Source organism: Mustela putorius, unplaced genomic scaffold, assembly GCF_011764305.1.
Source record: "Mustela putorius furo isolate JIRA1106 unplaced genomic scaffold, ASM1176430v1.1 tig00000738_pilon_pilon_pilon, whole genome shotgun sequence".
Lineage (NCBI taxonomy): Eukaryota > Metazoa > Chordata > Mammalia > Carnivora > Mustelidae > Mustela > Mustela putorius.
This window is the reverse complement of record NW_025421463.1, coordinates 11,286,924-11,307,059: the sequence shown is the minus strand read 5'-3', so window position 1 is coordinate 11,307,059 and position 20,136 is coordinate 11,286,924. Positions and strand designations below refer to the sequence as shown.

Sequence of the window (20,136 nt, the reverse complement as noted above, 5' to 3'; positions counted from 1 at the left end):
TTTTCTAACCTATTTTTTTTTTTTTAAGATTTTATTTATTTATTTGACAGAGAGAGATCACAGTAGGTAGAGAGGCAGGCAGAGAGAGGGGAAGGGAAGGAAGCAGGCCCCTGCTGAGCAGAGAGCCCGATGCGGGACTCGATCCCAGGACCCTGAGATCATGACCTGAGCCGAAGGCAGCGGCTTAACCCACTGAGCCACCCAGGCGCCCCCCTAACCTATTTCTTAAAGCACAACTACTAGGAACTAATTTTATTACAGAACCACAGAGTTCGTGGGGAGAAAGGAAGCTCAAGTAGCCCTACCTTGCAGACATATAGAAAACACAGCTTATTCACAAAGTTTTGGAGGTTTACCGTCCTGACTGAAAACCAGAACAAAGTACAAGCACTTAAGCCTGTCGGATGGTGGTGGGGTCAAGATCTGGGTCAATAGCAAATACAGCATAATGGAGTTCAAGTAGATCAAGGCACAGGCACTCACAATGCCGCTTCTCCAACCCTGTGGCCATGGCAGACGTCGAAAATCATACCTTGCACTCAGTACTGCATAATAATTGTTTATCTCTGTGTCCTCTGACTGTGAACCTGACTGAGTCCAGAGCATGGCACATTAAGGCACTTAGTGTTCATCCAGGCATCTGTCCAGCAGATACTCACTGAACACCTAATACACGTCAGCCGTGTGGCAGGTGCTGGAGATCACAACTGTGAGTTCAATCAAACACGGCCACTGCTCGCACGGAGCTTAAAGCCTCGTGGGGAGGCACACAGTAATCAAATAAGCCCACTGGTGACGGTTTAATGATGAATTGAGATAAATGCTCTCAAGGAAAGAAAAAGTTCACTGAGGCCAATGAGAGAGGAACGCTATCTAAACTGGCAAGTGCAGGAAAGTTTCGGAGTAAGGAAATACGTCCTTGAGAGCTGACATATCAAGGGTAAGCGAGATTAAAAAGGCAGATTGGGGAAGGAAGAGGGGAGGGTCTGGCGGAGCTTGCAAAGGCCCCGTGGAGGGAACAGAGGCTAGGAAGAGGGTGCTCGGGAGGCAGACAATGGTGGTAAAATTTTGATATTTATCTTAAGATATCAGAGGCTATGCTAAAAGTTTGATATTTATCTTACGGGCAAGGAATCTATGGAAGTTTTTTTTTTTTTTTTTAAGATTTTATTTATTTGACAGAGAGGGAGAGATCACAAGTAGGTAGAGAAGCAGGCAGAGAGAGAGAGAGGAGGAAGCAGGCTCCCTGCTGATGCAGGGCTTGATCCCAGGACTCTGGCATCATGACCTGAGCTGAAGACAGAGGCTTAACCCACTGAGCCACCTTTTTAAAAACCTATGGAACCTATCTCCCTTTTTAAAAACCTTTTGGAAAGATCACTCTGGCTGCAGTATGAAGAAAAGATGGGCAGCCTAAGAGGATTCCTAAGAGCTCCTTCTGTGCTCAGTAATGCTCTAGGCAACGGGAAGAACATTAATTATATTGATGATGGACAGACAGAAGCTGCATGTAGAGGAAGGATTTGCAGAATAATACAAAACAGCTTGTCTTCAGTGCTCCTTTGTGGGTTTACACTGACTTGCTGCAGGAATTCTAAGAATGTATGAAATGGTGAAGAAACCAGCATGGGTTGGAGGCAGGGGTGTGTGTGTGTGTGTTTAAGATATGGGGGTGGGAATAAAACTGCCCTTTGAGGGACGCCTGGGTGGCTCAGTCGGTTAAGCTGCTGCCTTCGGCTCAGGTCATGATCCCAGGGTTCTGGGATTGAGTCCCTCATCGGGCTCATTGCTTGACAGGGAGCCTGCTTCTCTCTCTCTGCTTCTGCCTGCTTGTGTGATCTCTCTCTCTCTGACAAATAAATAAATAATCTTAAAACAAAAAAAACCTGCCCTTTGAGAGAAGCACGCCACCCTTTTTCTTAGCACCCAGTTTTTGCCTCTTAATCTGAGTGTTTCTCCTGCAGGCTCTAGATTTGGGAGGTAGAAACATTTGCCTTTCTTTATTATCTGTATCAAGAACACTGTAGAGCACATAATCAGCGCCCAAGAAATTCTCATGGAATGGATTATGGATAAATGAGTAAAGGGTGGGTGGGGAAGGGGTTATTGGAATTGGGGTGGCTTTGAAGGGGGCCAGTCTAAAGCAGAATGTTCATTTTAGGGAGTTATGAGAGGGAAGATTGGCTCACTTGGAAGGTAGTCAAAGTGCTTGACAACCCCAGGCTGTGGATTTCATCCATGATGAAAGGCTTTTTTTTTTTTTCCCAAGATTTATTTTAGAGAGAGGATGAGCGGGAGGGGCAGAGGGAGAGAAAATCCCAAGCAGATGCCTCGCTGAGTGTGGAGCCTGATATGAGGCTCGATCTCACAACCATGACTTCACGACCAGAGCTGAAACCAAGAGCGTCAGACGCCTAATTGACTGTGCCACCCCAGAGCCCCCAAAGAGGAAAGGTTTTCATGTGAGGAATGTGTTAAGCCCATTCCAGTATTAAAGGACCCTCTTGAGGAGGAAGGGTTCCCCAGTGTTTTATCTTCACTGCCTTCTGCAGCCTGGAAATTCCCCCAACAAGTCTGGGAGAAGGGGAAGTCATTTGTTTTTCCTCCTCTAACAGGGGCCTCGCACTGTGACATTCCTGTGCGCCGGCCTCCGCGGTAGCTGAGAGGGAGGGTGGAGATGGCGGTCAGCCCGGGGACGAAGCCTGAGCTCTGGTGACCTGTCTAAAGCACTGTTCTGACAGAAACTGAATCCGTTCTTCCCAGACCTGTTTTCCTTTCTGGGTTTCTTTCCAGATGGCTGACATTGGGAAATGCTTATTGCCCAAGCCATGAGGAGTAGGGCTGGGTGGGGTTCCTGTGTGCTTGTAGTCAGCTTTCTTTGCATTCTCTGAAGGTGTTGCCTGGGAGGGGTTGTAGAGTGTGTGTGTGTGTGTGTGTGTGTGTGTGCGCGCTGGTGCCGTGCGCTGCTGTCACCAGTGTGGGGCACAGTTTGGGCATGTCCGATGCCTCACTTGTGGCAATGTCAAAATTGTTCCAGAGTTCTAAATGGTCCAAAGATTCTGTATATTGGATTGCTTGAGCTTTGTAAGCTTAAAGGGGCGCCTGGGTGGCTCAGTCAGTTAAATGTCTGCCTTCAGCTCAGGTCGTGATCCCGGGGTCCTGAGATTTGAACCCCACGTCCGGCTCTCTGCTCAGCCAGGAGTCTGCTTCTCCCTCTCCCTCTGTTCCTCCTCCCTGCTGTGCTCTCTCTCTCAAATAAATAAAATCTTTAAAAAAAATTTAAAAAGGGGGGTGTTAAAATTCAGTCATCTGTATGGCGATGAAAAAAGGGAAAGTGTTATTTCATTTGGTCTTAGAAACGTCTAGTATATGGATCAGCCTGCATTGGGGTTACCTCCCGACAGAGCTGTGTTTGGAACAAAAGTCTCCGTTGTGGATGGACCAGTTCAAATCTGGTTTAGGACTCTGAGGGCCAACTCTAAGGCTTTTAAGGCCATCCTGACCTGTCATGTCTCTTGGGATCAATTTCTCCCTCTTATTGGTGAAAGTTTGATCCCAAAAAGGAGAAAAAAAGTAAAACTCTACTGCTGGTAGTAACTAATATTTTTTGAGCACTGCTTACGTGCAGAACATCGTGCTTTTCAGACATTACCTCGTCTCCCCATAAAACAGCTCTGTGAATAGGTGCCCTGTTTTGCTGATGAGGAAACTGATATTTAGAGAGGTTGACTGACTTTCCCAGGGTCACACGGCTACCAAGCGACAGAGGCGGAATTCAAAATCAGAAGCGCCTGGACTACAGGGCTGTGCTCGTAATGAGATGTCCCCACCGCGGTCACGGTGATTACTCGTACTCCCTGCTTTTGCTTGCATTTTTTCCTTCCCTTCGTTTCTCAAGGCGGCTGTGTGCAAAGGGCTGTGCGCTTTTTCTACCGCAGATCATGGTCTGCCTGTGGCTTCTCTTCCTCTATCAAGTCTTCACACTGAGAAAGGACATGCTGCCTGCTTCAGTTCCGTGTGACTCCGCGCTCATGGGTTTCCTCTTCTGGGCAAGGGTGTTCACTGTCTCAGTCTTCTAGGTCTTGGCCATGTTCCGCATCAAAGGCAGTATAATGTCGTAAGTGAACACCCAAGGCTGTGAAAACCACTCACCCAGGTTCAAGTTCTGGGTCTGCCATTCAGTAGCTCTGTGATGTGCACAAGTTAGTCGACCTCTATAAATGTAAAACCGGGATAATGAGCGACCTCCATGTCTGTTCACTGAAGACGTCGATTGAAGACCATGCCAGGTCCTGGAGATCCAGGGTTGTGCGGTTTAAATGAAATGATATGTGTGAAGTTCTTGGCATGGGACCAGAAGACAGCAAATACTCAATAATTAAGTAGTCATAAATACTAGGACAAAAGGCAGTTTCTCTAATAACCGTCACTGGGCGGGAGACACGGGAATGAGGCGTTTCCTGAACAGGGTTTTTCTGACTTGGGAACTCTTGCGAGGATCTTGTATAATGGAGCACCTTCTTCCCCGGGATGAGGCCAGCCCCAAATTTTAAGTAATAGCCATAGTCAACCTTCCTGAACACTTAAGATGCACTTTACATGTATTAACTCATGTAGTCCTTACAGTAACCCCCTGAAGTGGGTTGTATTATAGCCTCATTTTATAGAGAAGGAAATGGAGGCCCAGAGAGGTTAAGTAACTTGCCTGAGGCCCCACAGCTAATGAATGGCAGGGCGGGGATCTGAACCAGCTAGTCTTGACTCTAAAGCCTTTGAGCTCACTGCGTCTTTAAACTCACCACACTGGATTTGCCTTGATTTCTCTATCTCCTGTCTCAGTAGCCAGCTGTGAGCAGCTCCAGAAAGGGACACATTCAGGCAGGGGATGTTTAGAAAAGTGTTTGGGGGGTTAGTATTCTGGGAGCCTAATTTGGAGACCCCCTTTCCCAAGGTTTTCTCGGGGATGCTTCACCCATCCCCACCCCACTTTATGCCTCTCCGCACTGTGCCTCTCTGACCTCACCCAAGGCCACAGCAGGCCATAGGTCTGGAAGAGCAGCGCTTGTGGAACCGGGAGTGGCAGTTGCTGGCTGGGGTAGTCGTGTGGGAGGTGGCGCGGCCATTCCTGCAGCCACAGGGAAGGCACCCCTTCAGCGCAGCCTCTGCTTCTCCGCGGTCTCGCACAGGCCGCCTTGGGACTGAGTGAGCCTGGCCTATCCACCTTACCCTTCATCCTCCTGCTGCCCGAGGTCCGGCACAGCACCCCCAGCAGGAGCCACCCCCGGCGACCTTTGCAGCATGACATGGCCTTGCTCAGAGGGGCCCCATGCTTGGGTCAAGGCCCTGCTGTCCCCATCTTTAAATTCTTCATAAGATTCTGAACCAGGGGCTCCCCATTCTGATTTTGCAATGGGCCTTGCGAGTTGGATAGCTGGTCCTGCTCAGACCCCACGAAGGCCCCAGGAAACCTCCCCAGCACGAGAATCTGAAGGAGACCACAGCGGAACGCGGAGGAGACCCCAGGAAGGCAGGAGTCTTAACCTCAGCTTGTGTTCACTGGGTCAAAGCACGCTTGTGGGCTGCGGGAAGCCGGAGAATGGGTCCGCGCATTTCTTTGGGTGATGTGAAGCGAGCGGGTTGCAATCAGTTTTGCAGTTCCCCCACGAACCGAAACCCAATACCCTCTGAACGTGCCATTTCTTACGGGGAGGATCGCTGGCGAGGAGAGTCCGCCCAGCGGAAGCTCAGAAGGGGACCTAGTCTCTCTGTTCCTTAAGGTCTCTCCCACCGGCCTGCAAGCCTGAAGCCCCACCTGCACTAAGTCCTTCCATCCATCCTGCCCGTGAACCAGGGCCCTGCTCAAGGGCGCACGTGGTTTCTCCCTTCTCAAGAGCTTGCTGCCTCGGTTAGCGGCCCTTCCTCTCTTCTCCCACCTCCCTCCAGATTTCCAGCCCCCCCTTTCCTATGGCGCTGCCCTCAGGCTGCAGATGGAGGGGTCAGCGGTGGGGCGGCTCGGGCAAACTGCACTGCAAGTTCTCTCCTTTCCCGTCTGGCCTTGCCCTGACGCTGCCGAGCTCTCAGCGGCCTCCCTTTCCCTCCTCCTCTCCAGCTCTCTGGCTTCCATCCTCTCACCTGGTAGAACTGTCATTTCCAAGATGACCCATCAAGGTTTAGAGTTTCATCGGCCTTGACCTTATGCAGGGTGGGCCACGGTATGATTTTGGGGGGCCCTGAGGCAACTGTTGCCTCTGGGAGCCCTCCCTCCATAAAGAAATACTAAAAATTATATTTTAAGACTATGTTATTATAAAGATAAGTATAGTCCAGCCTGGATTGTATTCATTTTTAAATTATTTTAAAAATACACTAAAACATTTTCATGGGTCCCTGAAGTATTCATGGCTCTAGGTTCTGTGCCTGCTGAGACTAATGGGGAAATCAGTCCCGTATTGTAGAGCTGGGTAGAAACTAACAGAGTCTTCTTGAAATCTTTTTTTTTTCTGGGAAACCATACTATCTTTCTTTCTTTCTTTCTTTCTTTTTTGTCATTTGTAACAATATAGTTACAAAGATAATTTTAAGGAGGAAAATCTCACTCAATCCCGTATCCTAATGGCACTCTTTGTGATTCACTTCCTCGTCCAGATGGAAAGCTATTTTACATAGCGGACTGCTGCGTTTGTGCAGTTTTCCATTCTGTTTGTCCCATTTAATATCGTGTTGTTGAGGGCACCTTCTGTGTGTCTGCAGTAGTCTTCACAACCGTCCGCTGACTTATGGTGATTGACTTACTTTTCCCCTCTTTTGGTTTCCTGTTCTTTCTCGACACTGCGTTCTCTGGCCTTTGTATAGCATTTCTTCCCCCTTCCGTGGGTTTCATCGGAGCCATCTGGTCATTCCGAATAGCATTTCCCCTCCTCCCAGGTAGTCTCATTCATGGCTTCGACTGTCGGCCTCGCAGGGCGGAGGAAAAGGGGCTTTGCAGAAGGTTCTTCTCCATGGCAATCACTGTCCACAGTCTACCCACGTGACCCGCCCGACCCCTTCCATGGCATGCTGCATTCTTTGGAGAACCAGCTAGGCCATGGGCCGTGGTTTTGTTAAACTCTACGGTCTAGTAAGGGGTCAGGGTGTCAGAGCCTGCAGCTACCTCAGGGACGACCCGGCCCAACTTCAGTATTTTACAGACAAGGAGACCGAGGCACAACGAGGTTCCTAGACTTGCTCCTGGTTAAGCAACCAGTGACCAGGGATTTGACTCTTTGTTCCTTGACCTCCTTCCTCAAGAGCACGCTTCCTGGAATTGTTGAGGAGGGTCTTTAATTTATATCACGGTACCACTAGAAAGTGAATTTATATGATGGAATTATATTTACACTTCGGTTGCGCGTTTTATCTGAACAGCATCTAATGGGAGGAGAAAGAAAGGCTCCACCACAAAGTTTTAGTGAAGCCCGTAGTCTGACGTCATCGGGATCATGCCAAGAGGAGTACCTAAGTGATTCATGTTCTATCCGGTGGTAACTTAACCTGTTCTGTTAAAGTTCGCTTTGTCTCTGTGGTCTGCTGAATCACTTACCACTAAGGTTGTCAACAGTCAAATCAATTAAACTTACCTGTTCAGAGATAATGAGCAGACCAGTCTTTGTCCCAAAATAACCAGGCCAACACTGGTGCTAGCAACCTGCAGACAACAAAAGCGCTCGTTACTAAGGGGAATGAGTCTGTCTATTTTGGCTGCAAATACAATTCCTTATACTGGAAATACCAGAAGCTCCACTTTTCCTCGTATTGCTAGAGATACTAGGAAGAAGCAGATCTGAAAATGCTCTCTTGTGGGCAGGGAAACTAACTATAAACACTTTTTAAGAATCTCCCTTAAATTGCTCTATTTTTTCCTCACCTTTCTTCTCCATGTACTCTGTGTGTATGTGTGTGTATGTGTACGTGTGTGTGTGACATTTCGTGTAGAATCACTGTATTTGTCCCTTTCCATTAGGTTGTGTTTGGCCTCCCTCTGCTCAAATAACCTTGAATTCCACTGACTTATTTTGGGGAAAAACAAAAGAAAGTCAGTGATCGATGTAACTGCAGCTGAGGGAAGGGTGCGTAGGGCGTGGGGGAGGGGGAGAGCTGTTTTACCATGAGGGGTATGAGCACCGCCCCCACCGCCCCGCCCCGTCCCACCCCTGTCCTCACCACTAACTGACAAATCAGACCTCACACTCCCAGACACTGAGCAGAGCCCTGTTGGTCAGTGGCCCGCTGTGGGAACGGGACGGGTCTCCCCAGGCCACCCTCCTGCCCCCACAGGCCTTACAAAGTCCATGGACACGATGGCTTCCACGGTTGAGTTCTCGGTCTGGGCGAGGAGCACGATGGAGGCAGGGATGTCCAGGGTGAAGTTACCCGGCTGCAGACTGATTGCAGGAGGCTCCGTTGCCATGACCCGCACCATGAAGGGCTGGGACAGGAGGTAGATCTCCGCGATCTGCAAAGTTCAAAGAAAAAAGTGGAGACCAGGGAGCTGGGCTGATGGGAAATCACACGTTTGGGGTAGCCTGGGTGATTAAACTTTACGTCATGCTGTCAGAATAGAAATAAAGCTCTTTGGCAATTATACCACCACCGCACACAAGACAAATAATAATGACGGCTGACATTCACTGAGCTTATCTGAATTGTCTGGTTTAATCTTCACAAAATCCCTGTGGGCAGGTTCTATCAGAACCCCCTTTCATAGCTGAAGACAGTGAGCCTCTGGTTAAATAATTTCCTTCACTTCCAGATACATTAAAGAACAGGGATTCAAATCTAGGTGTGTCTCCAGGTCCTTGCTCTAGAATCAGGAAGCTCGGTGAGCATCTCTCTGTCCTTAAGAGCAAACCTGAGCCTTTCAGGACACTGTTTCCAATATTCAGGGGCTGAGAAGGCATGACATTAAGAGTTGCTTCACTAAGGGCACAGACATGGGCGCTATTCCCCCATTTCCCATTGAAGCTTATTAATTCAAATGTGTGGTGGAAACTTAGGGAAGGGACAGCTGATTTGTTTTGTAAACTTATGATGCCTTTAACAGTAACTTGTTTAATAAATATCTGTGGCTATTTTATTAAAAGAAAAAAAATATCTGAGGCCCCCAGCTGCAGAGTCAGATTACTGACTCTTGGTTTTGGCTCAGGTTGAGATCTCATGGTGGTGAGGTCAAGCCCTGCATCGGGCTGGCTCTCATCGCCAAGTCTGCTTAAGACTCTCCTTCTGCCCCTCCCCTGCTGCTTATGCTCACTCTCTCTAAAATAAATAAATCTTACCAAAAAAAGAAAACAAAATCTCTTCAGAATGGAAAGATGGACTCAGGTTTGGACCGAAAAGGAATAGAGAGAACCCACAAATCTTCCAGAAGTAACTGCCGTGAATCCAGATACACTACCAAGGAGTCAGGCTCCCAGTACTCACCCGGGAGAGCACATTGCCAAGGCCTTGAGAGTTTTGAACCAAATGGTTGGAAATCTGGAAAATCAAGATCATCGTGTTACTGTAATTTTTACCTGGGTTCTCTTTTAAGGGGAAAACCTAGCTTTCCTTGTATTTTTATGAATCATGAAGTTGTTACATCAACAAACAATTAGTGTTTAATAGTGGCCTATCATTTAATAGCCCAACCATAGGAAGTCTGAGGCTCAAAGAAGTGAAGTCACTTGCCCAAGGTCACACAGGAAGTACCTTCCTTTTCAGTAAGTGCCTTTTAACTGTGTAGGCCACCCACGTACGATCCATGCATAACCATCCTACAGTGGTTAACAAGAACCCTTGTATGTATTGCCCACCTCTTCAGAGGTTGCTGAGACAAAAAATACTTAAGTAATTTATCTTCACAAATGAGTGTTTTCCAGATCTGAAGCTAGGTTTCTCTAATTCTCAGCAGTCTGCAGTCACGGGTGCTGCCATACCTGGTATTCTGAACCCAAGTTTTAGAACCACTTGTATTATTAAGACCCATGGAATGAAAAGATTAATAGGCAATGCTTAATAAAAGTTGTTGGTTGGCTAGAGAGAATGTTCTCACCATGAAAGGGAGGGGCGTGGCAAAGAGAATCCATGAGTATGTGTCCTCTTAGTGGTCATTGTAGATAACTCAGTTGCAATTACCAACAGGACAAATACTGGTGCTGGCATTAAACCAGGCATGGCGATGATGATGATGGTAAGCAACACACAAAGAACACTTCCTCCGTGCCAGGAACGAATGCATTCTGTATATTCAAACCTCTCTACTGTCCATATCGACCTTATGAGTATGGAGTTATTATTCCCATTTTCTAAATGATGACACTCTGGCACAGAGAAGTTAAATACACTGAAGATGCCCAAAGTCACAGGTCATAAGTGGTGGAGGGGAGTCCCGGCATTATTTAAGATTAATCTAGAACAGTGGCCTGGTATCCTACACAATTGAAAGACTGTGACTTAGAAACCCAGCAACTCTCAAGATACTAAAAGCTTTCAGTTCACAATCCCTTTATTCATGACCTGCTAGGGTTGATAGTCTAAAAGGGCCCAGGAAATAGAAACCATGACATGAAATTCCCATAATGGACTACTTGTAGTAAGACGAAATGCTGGTGCTGATGGTCCTATCCATGAACTCTCCTTACCTCTTTCATGGAGAGAGTGACATTGAAGGCCCCAGCTGTAAAGTAAGCAAAGGATGCAGACTTGAAGAAAAACTCGGAGATTCCAATATAGAGCATAGAGTCGTGGTGTTCTGGCAGCGCAAAAGGAACTGGTGAGAAGGGGGGGTCGCTGAGGTTGTCCAGGGGGTAGAATACGCCCTGTGGGAAAACAGAGAGAACAGCACTGAGAAGGTGGATCTGCTCATTCAGAATCAGACAAATACCAGAAACTCAGTAGGGGTTAAAACACAACAGGGCCTTTTGATTCCTTGACCAGTGACGATGGTCTGGCAGCTCTGATGAGTTCTTGAGCGTATGTGGACGTGTCTGTCCACTCTGGGCTGTAACCTTCTCTCAGAAGGCAGGTGTATTTTACCTGGACACACAGCTCTGCATAGTTCCTGAGGAGCATGTAGAGAGATGCCAAACCCTTGACCTTCGAACTCTGTGGCTGTTGAGCCTCTGGGGTGGCACAGAAAGCCTCAGAAGGACCCGGCGCGGCTCTCAATGGGTTAAAGCATTTCCCACGCATTCCTGATGCTGCCCTCAGTGGCTATAGGATGTTATTACAAGATGTCTTGAGTAACATTTAACTGATTTGAAAGACTCGAAGTGATTGAAATATAAGTCAGGGGTGCCTGGGTGGCTCAGTTGGTTAAGTGTCTGCCTTTGGCTCAGGTCATGATCCCAGAGTCCTGGGATCGAGCCTCGAATCCATCTGGGCTCCCTGTTCAGCAGACAGTCGCTTCTCCATCTCCATCCCCCCTTCCCCCAGCTCATGCTCGCTGCCTTTCTCTAATAAATACATAAATAAAATCTCTTTTAAAAAAAGCTTTGACAGAGAGAGCACAGCAGGGGGAGCAGCAGGCAGAGGGGGAGGGAGAAGCAGGCTTCCCACTGAGCAGGGAGCCTGATGTGGGGCTGGATCCCAGGACCCTAGGATCATGACCTGGGCCAAAATCAGATGCTTAATAACTGAGCTAGCTACCCAGGAGCCCCTAAATAAATAAAATCTTAAAAAAAAAAAAAAAAGAAAGAAATATAAGTCAATATGCACTTCAAAAAAAAAAAAACCCACAGTTACTAACCATGGGGCAAAAGTAAATGTAAAGACAGTCTCTTTTCCAGAATCAGCAAATACCATTTTCATGTGCAAATGGCCCTGACCAAGGTCAAAAGGTCGACGGCCCTCAGTTAAAGTGGCTGACCAGACAGGAACAGGAGTGTCCGTATGAACAATCTGCTGATGGGTTGAGCCCCCCTTCCTGCTGCCTCTTAGCCTCAGACCTGACCCCACAGACACAATCATCACGATCCTTTCCTTAAGGCAGGCAGTCGTATGTTGGGCAGATCCGAACCATCATTTACCGATCAAGAAACTGCTGAAGGGTCTTTTGAAGGAACATGAGGGAATTGCTTGAAAGGACATTAAATTATTTGAAGGGTATTTAGTGATAATTCCTTCTGCATAGAATATTTGCTCTTTGAATACTGGCTGTTGATAGCCGGGACGAGAATTTGGTGACGATAAAGTTACCTTCAAATTCAGCTCCATGTAATTCTCAGTTATCTCCGGAGAACTGATTAGGGAGTAGTCCAGGAGAGTATAGTTGTCAATCTTGGTTAAAACTAAATAACAAATAAAAATGAAAATTCATATTTATTAAAGGTATAGGATAGCATCTGACTATGATCTATGCAGAGCAATATAATTTTAATTCTCTGTTATTTAAAATAATTATTCTTATTTCGTAAGTAATACATACTTACTTTTCAAAACCTGGGCTAAGTAGGTAAGTCAAAAGAAGAAAGTAAAACCCCCCCCCCCGTTTTTTTTTTTTTTAAGATTTTATTTATTTATTTGACAGAGAGAGATCACAAGTAGGCAGAGAGGCGGAATCATGACCTGAGCTGCAGGCAGAGGCTTACCCCCCTGAGCCACCCAGGCACCCCAATTCTTTCTTTGTATCATCATTTTCAGAGCACAGCAGGAGGCGAGGGGCTGCAGGAGGCAGGATTTCAGAGTCTGAGGCAGGTTGTATGCCCAGGAGTGCAGTGCTTGGGAGTCAGACCCGGCCTGGGAGAGCAGCTTTCCTGGCCAGCACCACGTGCTCTGTGATATGAAGACCTCCCCCCTGATCTAGAGCAAAACATCTGAGTAGCACACCTTCTCCTCTTGCACACCGGGCTGCTTTATTCCACAGAGGGTGGTAAGCAAACAAGAAGAGACAAAGGGACTTGCCAAGGTGAGGGAACAGTAGTGCCCCATGTCACTATCGTTATTTTTTTTTAATGTATTTATTTGACAGAGGTCACAAGCAGGCAGAGAGAGAGAGAGAGAGGAGGAAGCAGGCTCCCCACCGAGCAGGGAGCCTGATGTGGGACTTGATCCCAGGACCCTGAGATCATGACCTGAGCTGAAGGCAGAGGCTTTAACCCACTGAGCCACCCAGGTGCCCCACTATAGTTTTTTAAAATGCTTTCAAATTCAGTCTGAACAGATCCCATCACCATGCTGTGAGGGGAGCAGGACCTGCCCATTTTAAATGATAATGAGGAGTGGACAGACAAGGGATGGTGCAGGGGAAAGAAGTGGAAGGGACTGGACCCCTCAGGGTTTAATGCAGTGCTGGTAAAGAAATAGGAATTCAATACACGTCTATTTGAATAAGTGGGTGGAAGTGGGGGGAGGGGAAGTTCTGCTAGGCGGGGAGGGCAGCACGAGCCCAGCAAGGGCATGGGGGCAGTAGAAGCAGTCTGATGGCAGGAGAGCAGAGAAAGGGACAAGATGAGGCTGAGACGGGTGGGCTGAGCCCGAGCGTGGGGGGCAGGTCTTGTAGTCCCTGTGAAAGCATTTGGACCTGATCCTGAGGCAGCAAGCAGCCACCGAAGGGGCTAGAACAGGGGGAGGAAAGGGCTAACTTGGTTGAGATTAGCATGATCATCCTGAAGAGGATGGATTTTGTGCGAGAGCGGGCGTTTCCCGTGGCTCTAGTTTGCAGAGGGTAAAGCCGGTAGGAGAGCTGGCCTATCTTACGTTGAAAAGTCAGCTGGCAGAGCACCAGAGTCTGAGGGCAGGAAGAGGACCGTCCCGAAGAGGCAGCCCGAGGACTCACCCTCTAGCATGCTGAGGTTGGCGTTCAGGGCTCCCACCTCACTCATGATAATGGGACAGAGCTGGCCATAAAAGGAATAAAAAAAATTGCAGGTTACCACATTGCACTATTTAGGGGTCTAGACCCTGCCAGCCAAGTCCTTCTGGTTAGGATCCATCCTCCCTTCGGCCTCCAGGACCTTCCCTCAAATTCACTGATGCCGGTGGGCCCCACACTCTGTGTGTATGCGAGCCACGTGCCACGTCAGGGAATGCAGGCTGAACTTGGGAGCAACCGGGACCACACCCAGTCAGCCCCGTGAAAGAATGAGCCCCTGGGTTCTCTTTCTCGTGCGGTCACCCCGAGGACCTGCTGCTGGGCCTTTCCCGGCTGTGGGGACGCCACTGTCTCTGGGCGCAAGCTGGGACCCTCACTGTCCCACTCGGCTGGTTTGAGAGCCCAGTTGTGAGACCTCTGTTAGATCAGAACCCCTTCTGGAGTTAGACAAGCGATCTTGACTTGGACTCGAGCTTGTCTTTAGGAAGGAGGAAGTGTGCCAACATGGGTGGGCCACCGTGTGCCAGGCATGTGCTAAGCACTTGGCGTGGCGGTTACTAGCAGAGGCTTGGGAGCCTGGCCGCCTTGGGTTGACTCCCTTGGCACGTGATTTGTAGTCTGTTCTGTTCCCTCACTTGTAACAATTGTCCCTACTTCGTCATGCTGTTGTGAGCAGAAACAGAAGTAATCCACATACGGCCGCCCGCACACAGCAAACATTCAGTAAATGTCAGCTGTGCTGCTTGAACCCCATGTTAGCATCATGGCAGTGCTGAGAGGGGGGCACCACAGCCCGCCCTTCACAGATGGGAACAATGATGTCTGGAGAGCTTTAGTGGGTTGCCAGGGGTTACATAACTGGGACTTGGAATCCAGCGAGCTGTGGTCTGAGCGCTCTTTTCTGTTTTCCCACGGCACAGAGGGCCTACCTGAAGCAAAGCGCCCCCGGCTCTAAGGCCTGCGCACGCTCCAGGCAAACTTAGCTAGTGGCTTCCTGTCTGAGGCCAGAGAACCACGCCTGGTTTCCAGCAGAGGAGCGGTGGCAAGTGTGGGGTCCCCCAGCCGGCAGGGCTTTCCCTGTCCCTCTCTGGCACGCCCGTGCGCCGGCGCTCAGCACCTGCCAGGTGAGCCTGGAAAAGCCCGGGCAACCTCGGAGTGCCCCGACCAGCTGGGCAAGCTCCTCGGACAAGCTGCCGAATGTATTTACACGTTGATTTCCTCACTGGCATTCATCAAGCACCCACTGCCTGCCCGGGAGGACGGGGATGGAGGCTTCCAGATACCGCTTCCACCCTCTCATTCCCCATCCTCCTCATCCTTCTCCTCATCTCCCCCCACATATGGGCAAAGCATCCAGAAATGGTCTGGCCTGGACTGGAAAGAGGGCACACAGCCAATTCCATCTCTCCCCTTCCTCAAACACCATGTTCTGGAATGGAGACACTTGTAATTTTGGAAGTTATCTTAACCGATACTGTTTCTTGGAAACACCCTTTCTTCTCTCCCATTCCTTACCTGTCAAAATTGTACTTATTCTTCAAGGCCCAGTTCAAGTCCTGCATCCTCTAAAAACTATCCCCCAGGAGACTTTCAGGCCCTTTCGACTGAATCTTTCCACTTCCCTGAACCCCTTTGGTTCAGTCTAATGACCATGTAATTACGTATTAAATCCAAATACTCATTCAGTCATTGTTCCACAAGCCTGAGTTGGGTTTACCTAAAAACATAATAAGTTTATTCCTATTTTATATCCCCAACAGCCTGTAGCCTCGTGCTGGGCACACAGTAGGTGCGCAATAAATAAACGCATGTGGGTTGTTTGCCCATCCTGTGCTGAGCACTCAAGGGAGGGAATACTGTTTCATTCATTCCTGCACCCCCAGCACCTACCACACTGGCACATGGTGGGCACTGGCGAAACTTAGTAAGGTGCAAGGGATAATGTGTGTGAAAGTGCCTTGGATGATGCCTGGCATACAACAGGTGCTCAATAAAGCTTTATTGACTAAGAATTAGGTAAAACATGGCAGAATGTTTTACTGTAGTTGTATCACCTCTAAAGACTTACCATTTCATTTAAGTTCTTTAAAATGGGTTTCTCCATGGGTTCAGCAAAGGAGTTGTACAGGACACTGGGGAGAAAAGAGAAAAAAACGGGCTTAATTCAGGAATCGAATCTGCCGGTGGTGAACCTCCTCAGGCTCTGCCGGGTAACCCCGTTCCAGACCAGCAACTGCCCATGATGCTATCGCTCACCTGAGGTCTCCGGAAAATGACACGTGGGCGTGGCTCACTTGGGCGTAACAGTCTTGGAGCTTCATGATTGGGTGACCAAAGTCGTTGCGGGCCAGGACAATGACACCAGTGAAGAAGACGCCAGAGAGAAACAGATCAGCTCCTCCTGTGTCTTGGCTGTTGAGAGAAAGTGCAAGGTTACCCAGGCCTGGGCAGGGGTGAGATGGGTCCTTTCTCTGACTACTCGCAGCCTCTAAGCTCCTGGAGGGAAGGACCTTTGTCACCAGGAACAGGTAGGAGCAGAGTAGGTGCTGAGCGTTTTACCAAACAAAAGACGTAATGAATATGGGAATGGGGACAGCTTTAGCTTAGCATTTTTATCCTGGGGGCTTGGCCCCCACCGTGGCCGAGCACGTATTAAGCACCATTCATGTACAATGCTTGTGTGGATGGAGAACATGGGGTAGGCTTATTTAGGTGGAGCACAGATAGGGACGGGACACTAGATGCAGTCTGTGAACTCTTTGAGGGACTGGAGTGTGTGCTACACACTCCATACCCGCAGGAGAAGCACATAGCATAAGCACTTAGTATGTGGCTGATGAGTCGGGAAAGAAATGAATGAATCCCGGAATCTATGTTACTTATGGGAGAATAAATACACCATTTCTTTACAGTGTACAAGTGTAGAGTTCTTGAGATGGGGATAAATGGTCCTTGGCTGGCACTCGATCAGTGGTTGTTGAATGACCAAGTCGATGAGTAGATGTTCTTTCTGGGGAACCAACTGGGGTAGACCTAAACATTACCCCATGACCGTGACTTCCACACAGAAGTTGGTCTTTGAGTAGTTGGTCTTTGAATTTGATCCCTCCTTTCTCTGAGAGTGCGCAAAGGCCTTTTGGTAGGGAGAGAATTGGGCTCCCAGTAACTTTTATCCTCTAATCTCCTTGTGAGGTAGGAAGGCCCATTTCCCATCAGTTGCCCCAAGGAGGGGGACGTGTGTGGAATGGCCCAAGAACACACAGTGACTTACTGAAGGTCTAAAATGTTGAGCACACGTCCATTGCTCCAATGGTCAGGGACTCCCAGCTCTTAGGAAGTCTTAAATGACAGTTTGCTCTGCCTTTAAGGGAAGGATGCTTCTCAGCCTCCCACTCTCCCCTGCCCAGACCCCAGCAGAGATATTCTGATTTAAATCTCTCCTGGAAAATTGTGCTCTTGAGAAAGATTGTTAGTGGCAGAGGGAAAGAAGCCCAATGTCAAAAACACCAGCTAAATTATGTACTTTCAATTTCGTTCCATTTCTCCCTAGAACAGCCACAGAAGCTTTGAGAGGAATACTTACAAGAGCGGAGACTTGACTTCCCAGTCGGTGCTGATGTTGGCGGTACCGTGGTTGGTCAGGGCCTTGATTCCCACCCCAGGCACAAAGGCTAATGAAGTATTTGGAAATGAGAAGGCATGGATTTTTATGCTATAAAACAAAAACAGAGAGGTTAGCCCATGTCTTCTAGCGCATCTCTAAGTAAGGCAAAATCATAGAGGAGGTTTGTGGAACTCGCAAAAGCAATCATGACTTCCTATGGAGGAAGGAACCTCAGGTCGGAGGAGCTGTCTCAGGGCACTGCCTTCTTCTTCTTCTTTTTTTTTCTGAACTCGTAACCCTAAGATCAAGAGTTAGATGCTTAACTGACTGAGCCCCCCAGGTACCTCTGGGTACTGCCTTCTAATTCCCCTTTAACACTTGCCAAGAAGCCCCTGGTATCTAATTGAGGGGGAAATGAGCAAGTATAGAAACAAATTTGAAAATAATCAATTTTTTTTTAGCTTCATTAAAGACAGTATGAGGTACAACACTGCCATCATGGTTTTTCCCTTCAGCTGCTCCAGTGTTTCTCGGTGAGGGGGAATATTATTTTGGATGGGACAACTATTTGGTATAGAGGACTGTTATACACATCTCAGGGTACCTGGCTTATTCGCCAACTAAATGCCACTAGAGCCCCTCCCCCCCCCCATCATGGGACAATCACAAGGGCGCCTTCTTCATATTCCCAGATGTCCTCCATGTGGACAGTATCTTCCCTGGTTTAGAAACTCAGAGTTTTACTTCCCCTAGAACTGTCTGAGCTGTCAATGGTAAGCAGGAGGCAACGGGCTGCATGGAATCTGTATAGGTAGACAGCTCATGTGCTAAGTGATTGCTCCCTGCCAGGCACTGCAATAAGCACTTTACATGCATTAGATCATTTTAATCCCCACAATAATCCCATGAGGTTGTTGCTGGTTTTGCAATCTGCAATCCAGAGATGAGAAGATATGGAACGTGGCTGAAGTCATATATAAGCGGTAGAACCAGACCTGGAGCCCTCCCCCATCTGTCTCAGACGGTTCCTAGCCAGTAGGCCATGCCACTTCATGCATTATGCAAGGGGCCCTTGACTTGGAGCTGAGTTTTGTGCTAGCCGTGCAACCCTGGGTGAGACACTAATCTCTTTCAGTTAGTCACCCAGAGGAAGGGTTACTCATGGGTACGTCGAGAAGACAAAATGAGATCATCTGCTTATAACTGTGGTATGGGAGGAAGGCATCGTTATGAACTAAGATTAAGAAAAACATAAAACATAAATGTGATGCTGATAACAAATGCTTATTTACTATTTCTTCTACTTTGCATCCTGTCCCACATGTCTTTGTCATACACTCTGAGTCCACTATGGGGAGAAGATGGTAGAAGTTCATTTAACAAATCTTGGAAATATTTTCAGTCTGATATGTATAGGTCTAATGCATTCTTTGTAGCCAAGCTAGGATATATCATTAAAGAAAATAATTTATTTTTGCTGGACATCTAGGTCATTTCCAGCTATTTCTGTGTTATAAACAATGCCATACTGAACATCCTCAAGCATGCTGTTCATGTGTGTGTCTTTCTAGTAAGGATGCTGAGAAGTGGGATTGGTAGGTCGAAGGGCATGCATTAAAAAAAAGGTCCTTGTAAATAGCCTTCTAAAATAGCTCTAATAGGGGCACCTGGGTGGCTCAGTGGGTTAAGCCTCTGCCTTCAGCTCAGGTCATGCTCTCAGGGTCCTGGGATCGAGCCCCGCTTCGGGCTTTCTGCTCAGCAGGGAGCCCGCTTTCCCCTCTTTCTCTGCCTGCCTCTCTGCCTACTTGTGATCTCTCTCTTTCTCTCTCTCTCTCTGTCAAATAAATAAATAAAATATTAAAAAAATAAAATATCTCTAATAAAAATGGTATATGAGCGACATATATAATTAAAAATTTAGTAACCACATTTTAAAAAGGGAAAAGAAACAGGTGAGAGTGATTTTATTAATATTTTTTTTAACCCAATATACCTAAAATAGTATTATTTCAACACGTAATCAATATAATAATTATTGATGGGATATTTTGTTTTTTCTTTTTCAAAATAAGTCTTCAACATATTTTTTTTTTTTTACATTCATAATAGGACTCAGTCTGGACATTGAATTTCATCACAAGTCCTTGCCCTATATTTGGATTGGATAAAATTGTCAACAGAAGAAGTGCATTTCCATCCTCAAATTGTTCCATGCATACCTAAAAGCTTTTCAATAATTGACTTGAGTGCTATTTTTTATTTTTAAAAATAAAAATACTACTTGATCTGCACTCAGGTCCCATTTCCAATGCCCAATAGCCACATGTGGCTCCTGTGTGGGCAGCACAGGTCAAAGAGTATTGTACTCTACTCTCAATAGCAATCTTCACCTACACATCTAATACATGTTTAACTCTGGATTTTTCTGCTGGGGCATTATCTTCACTGACTAAATAATTCATTTTGCAAACATATTATGTCCATCTCTCTTATTGGACATTAAGGGCAGGGGATATCTGTGTCCCTCACTACAATATCCCCTATGCTTAGAACAAAGCCTTGGTACCTAGTAGGTACTCGATAAATACTTATTGAATGGCCGCCTCTATTAGCAACTAGAGCATTTGCTAGGAGCTTTTCCTAGATCACGTTCTTCTCCCCATCCCCCCAACCCTTCCAAAAAACTCATGGTTTTATAGAATGGTAC

At 47.4% G+C, this 20,136-nt stretch overlaps 1 protein-coding gene across 2 annotated transcripts in view; it reads right to left on the bottom strand.

Annotated features, from left to right (window-relative positions):
* BPIFC (BPI fold containing family C) overlaps positions 1 to 20,136 on the bottom strand; it is a 39,758-nt gene that overhangs the window by 8,204 nt on the left and 11,418 nt on the right. For both annotated transcript variants that reach the window (XM_004743086.3, XM_004743087.3), the window contains exons 5-13: positions 17,409 to 17,537; positions 16,082 to 16,237; positions 15,894 to 15,957; positions 13,790 to 13,850; positions 12,211 to 12,302; positions 10,656 to 10,832; positions 9,457 to 9,510; positions 8,321 to 8,491; positions 7,617 to 7,684 (exon numbers count right to left, since the gene is read on the bottom strand). In XM_004743086.3, the coding sequence (XP_004743143.1) occupies positions 7,617 to 7,684; positions 8,321 to 8,491; positions 9,457 to 9,510; positions 10,656 to 10,832; positions 12,211 to 12,302; positions 13,790 to 13,850; positions 15,894 to 15,957; positions 16,082 to 16,237; positions 17,409 to 17,537 (972 nt within the window). The remainder of the gene's footprint in view (positions 1 to 7,616; positions 7,685 to 8,320; positions 8,492 to 9,456; positions 9,511 to 10,655; positions 10,833 to 12,210; positions 12,303 to 13,789; positions 13,851 to 15,893; positions 15,958 to 16,081; positions 16,238 to 17,408; positions 17,538 to 20,136) is intronic.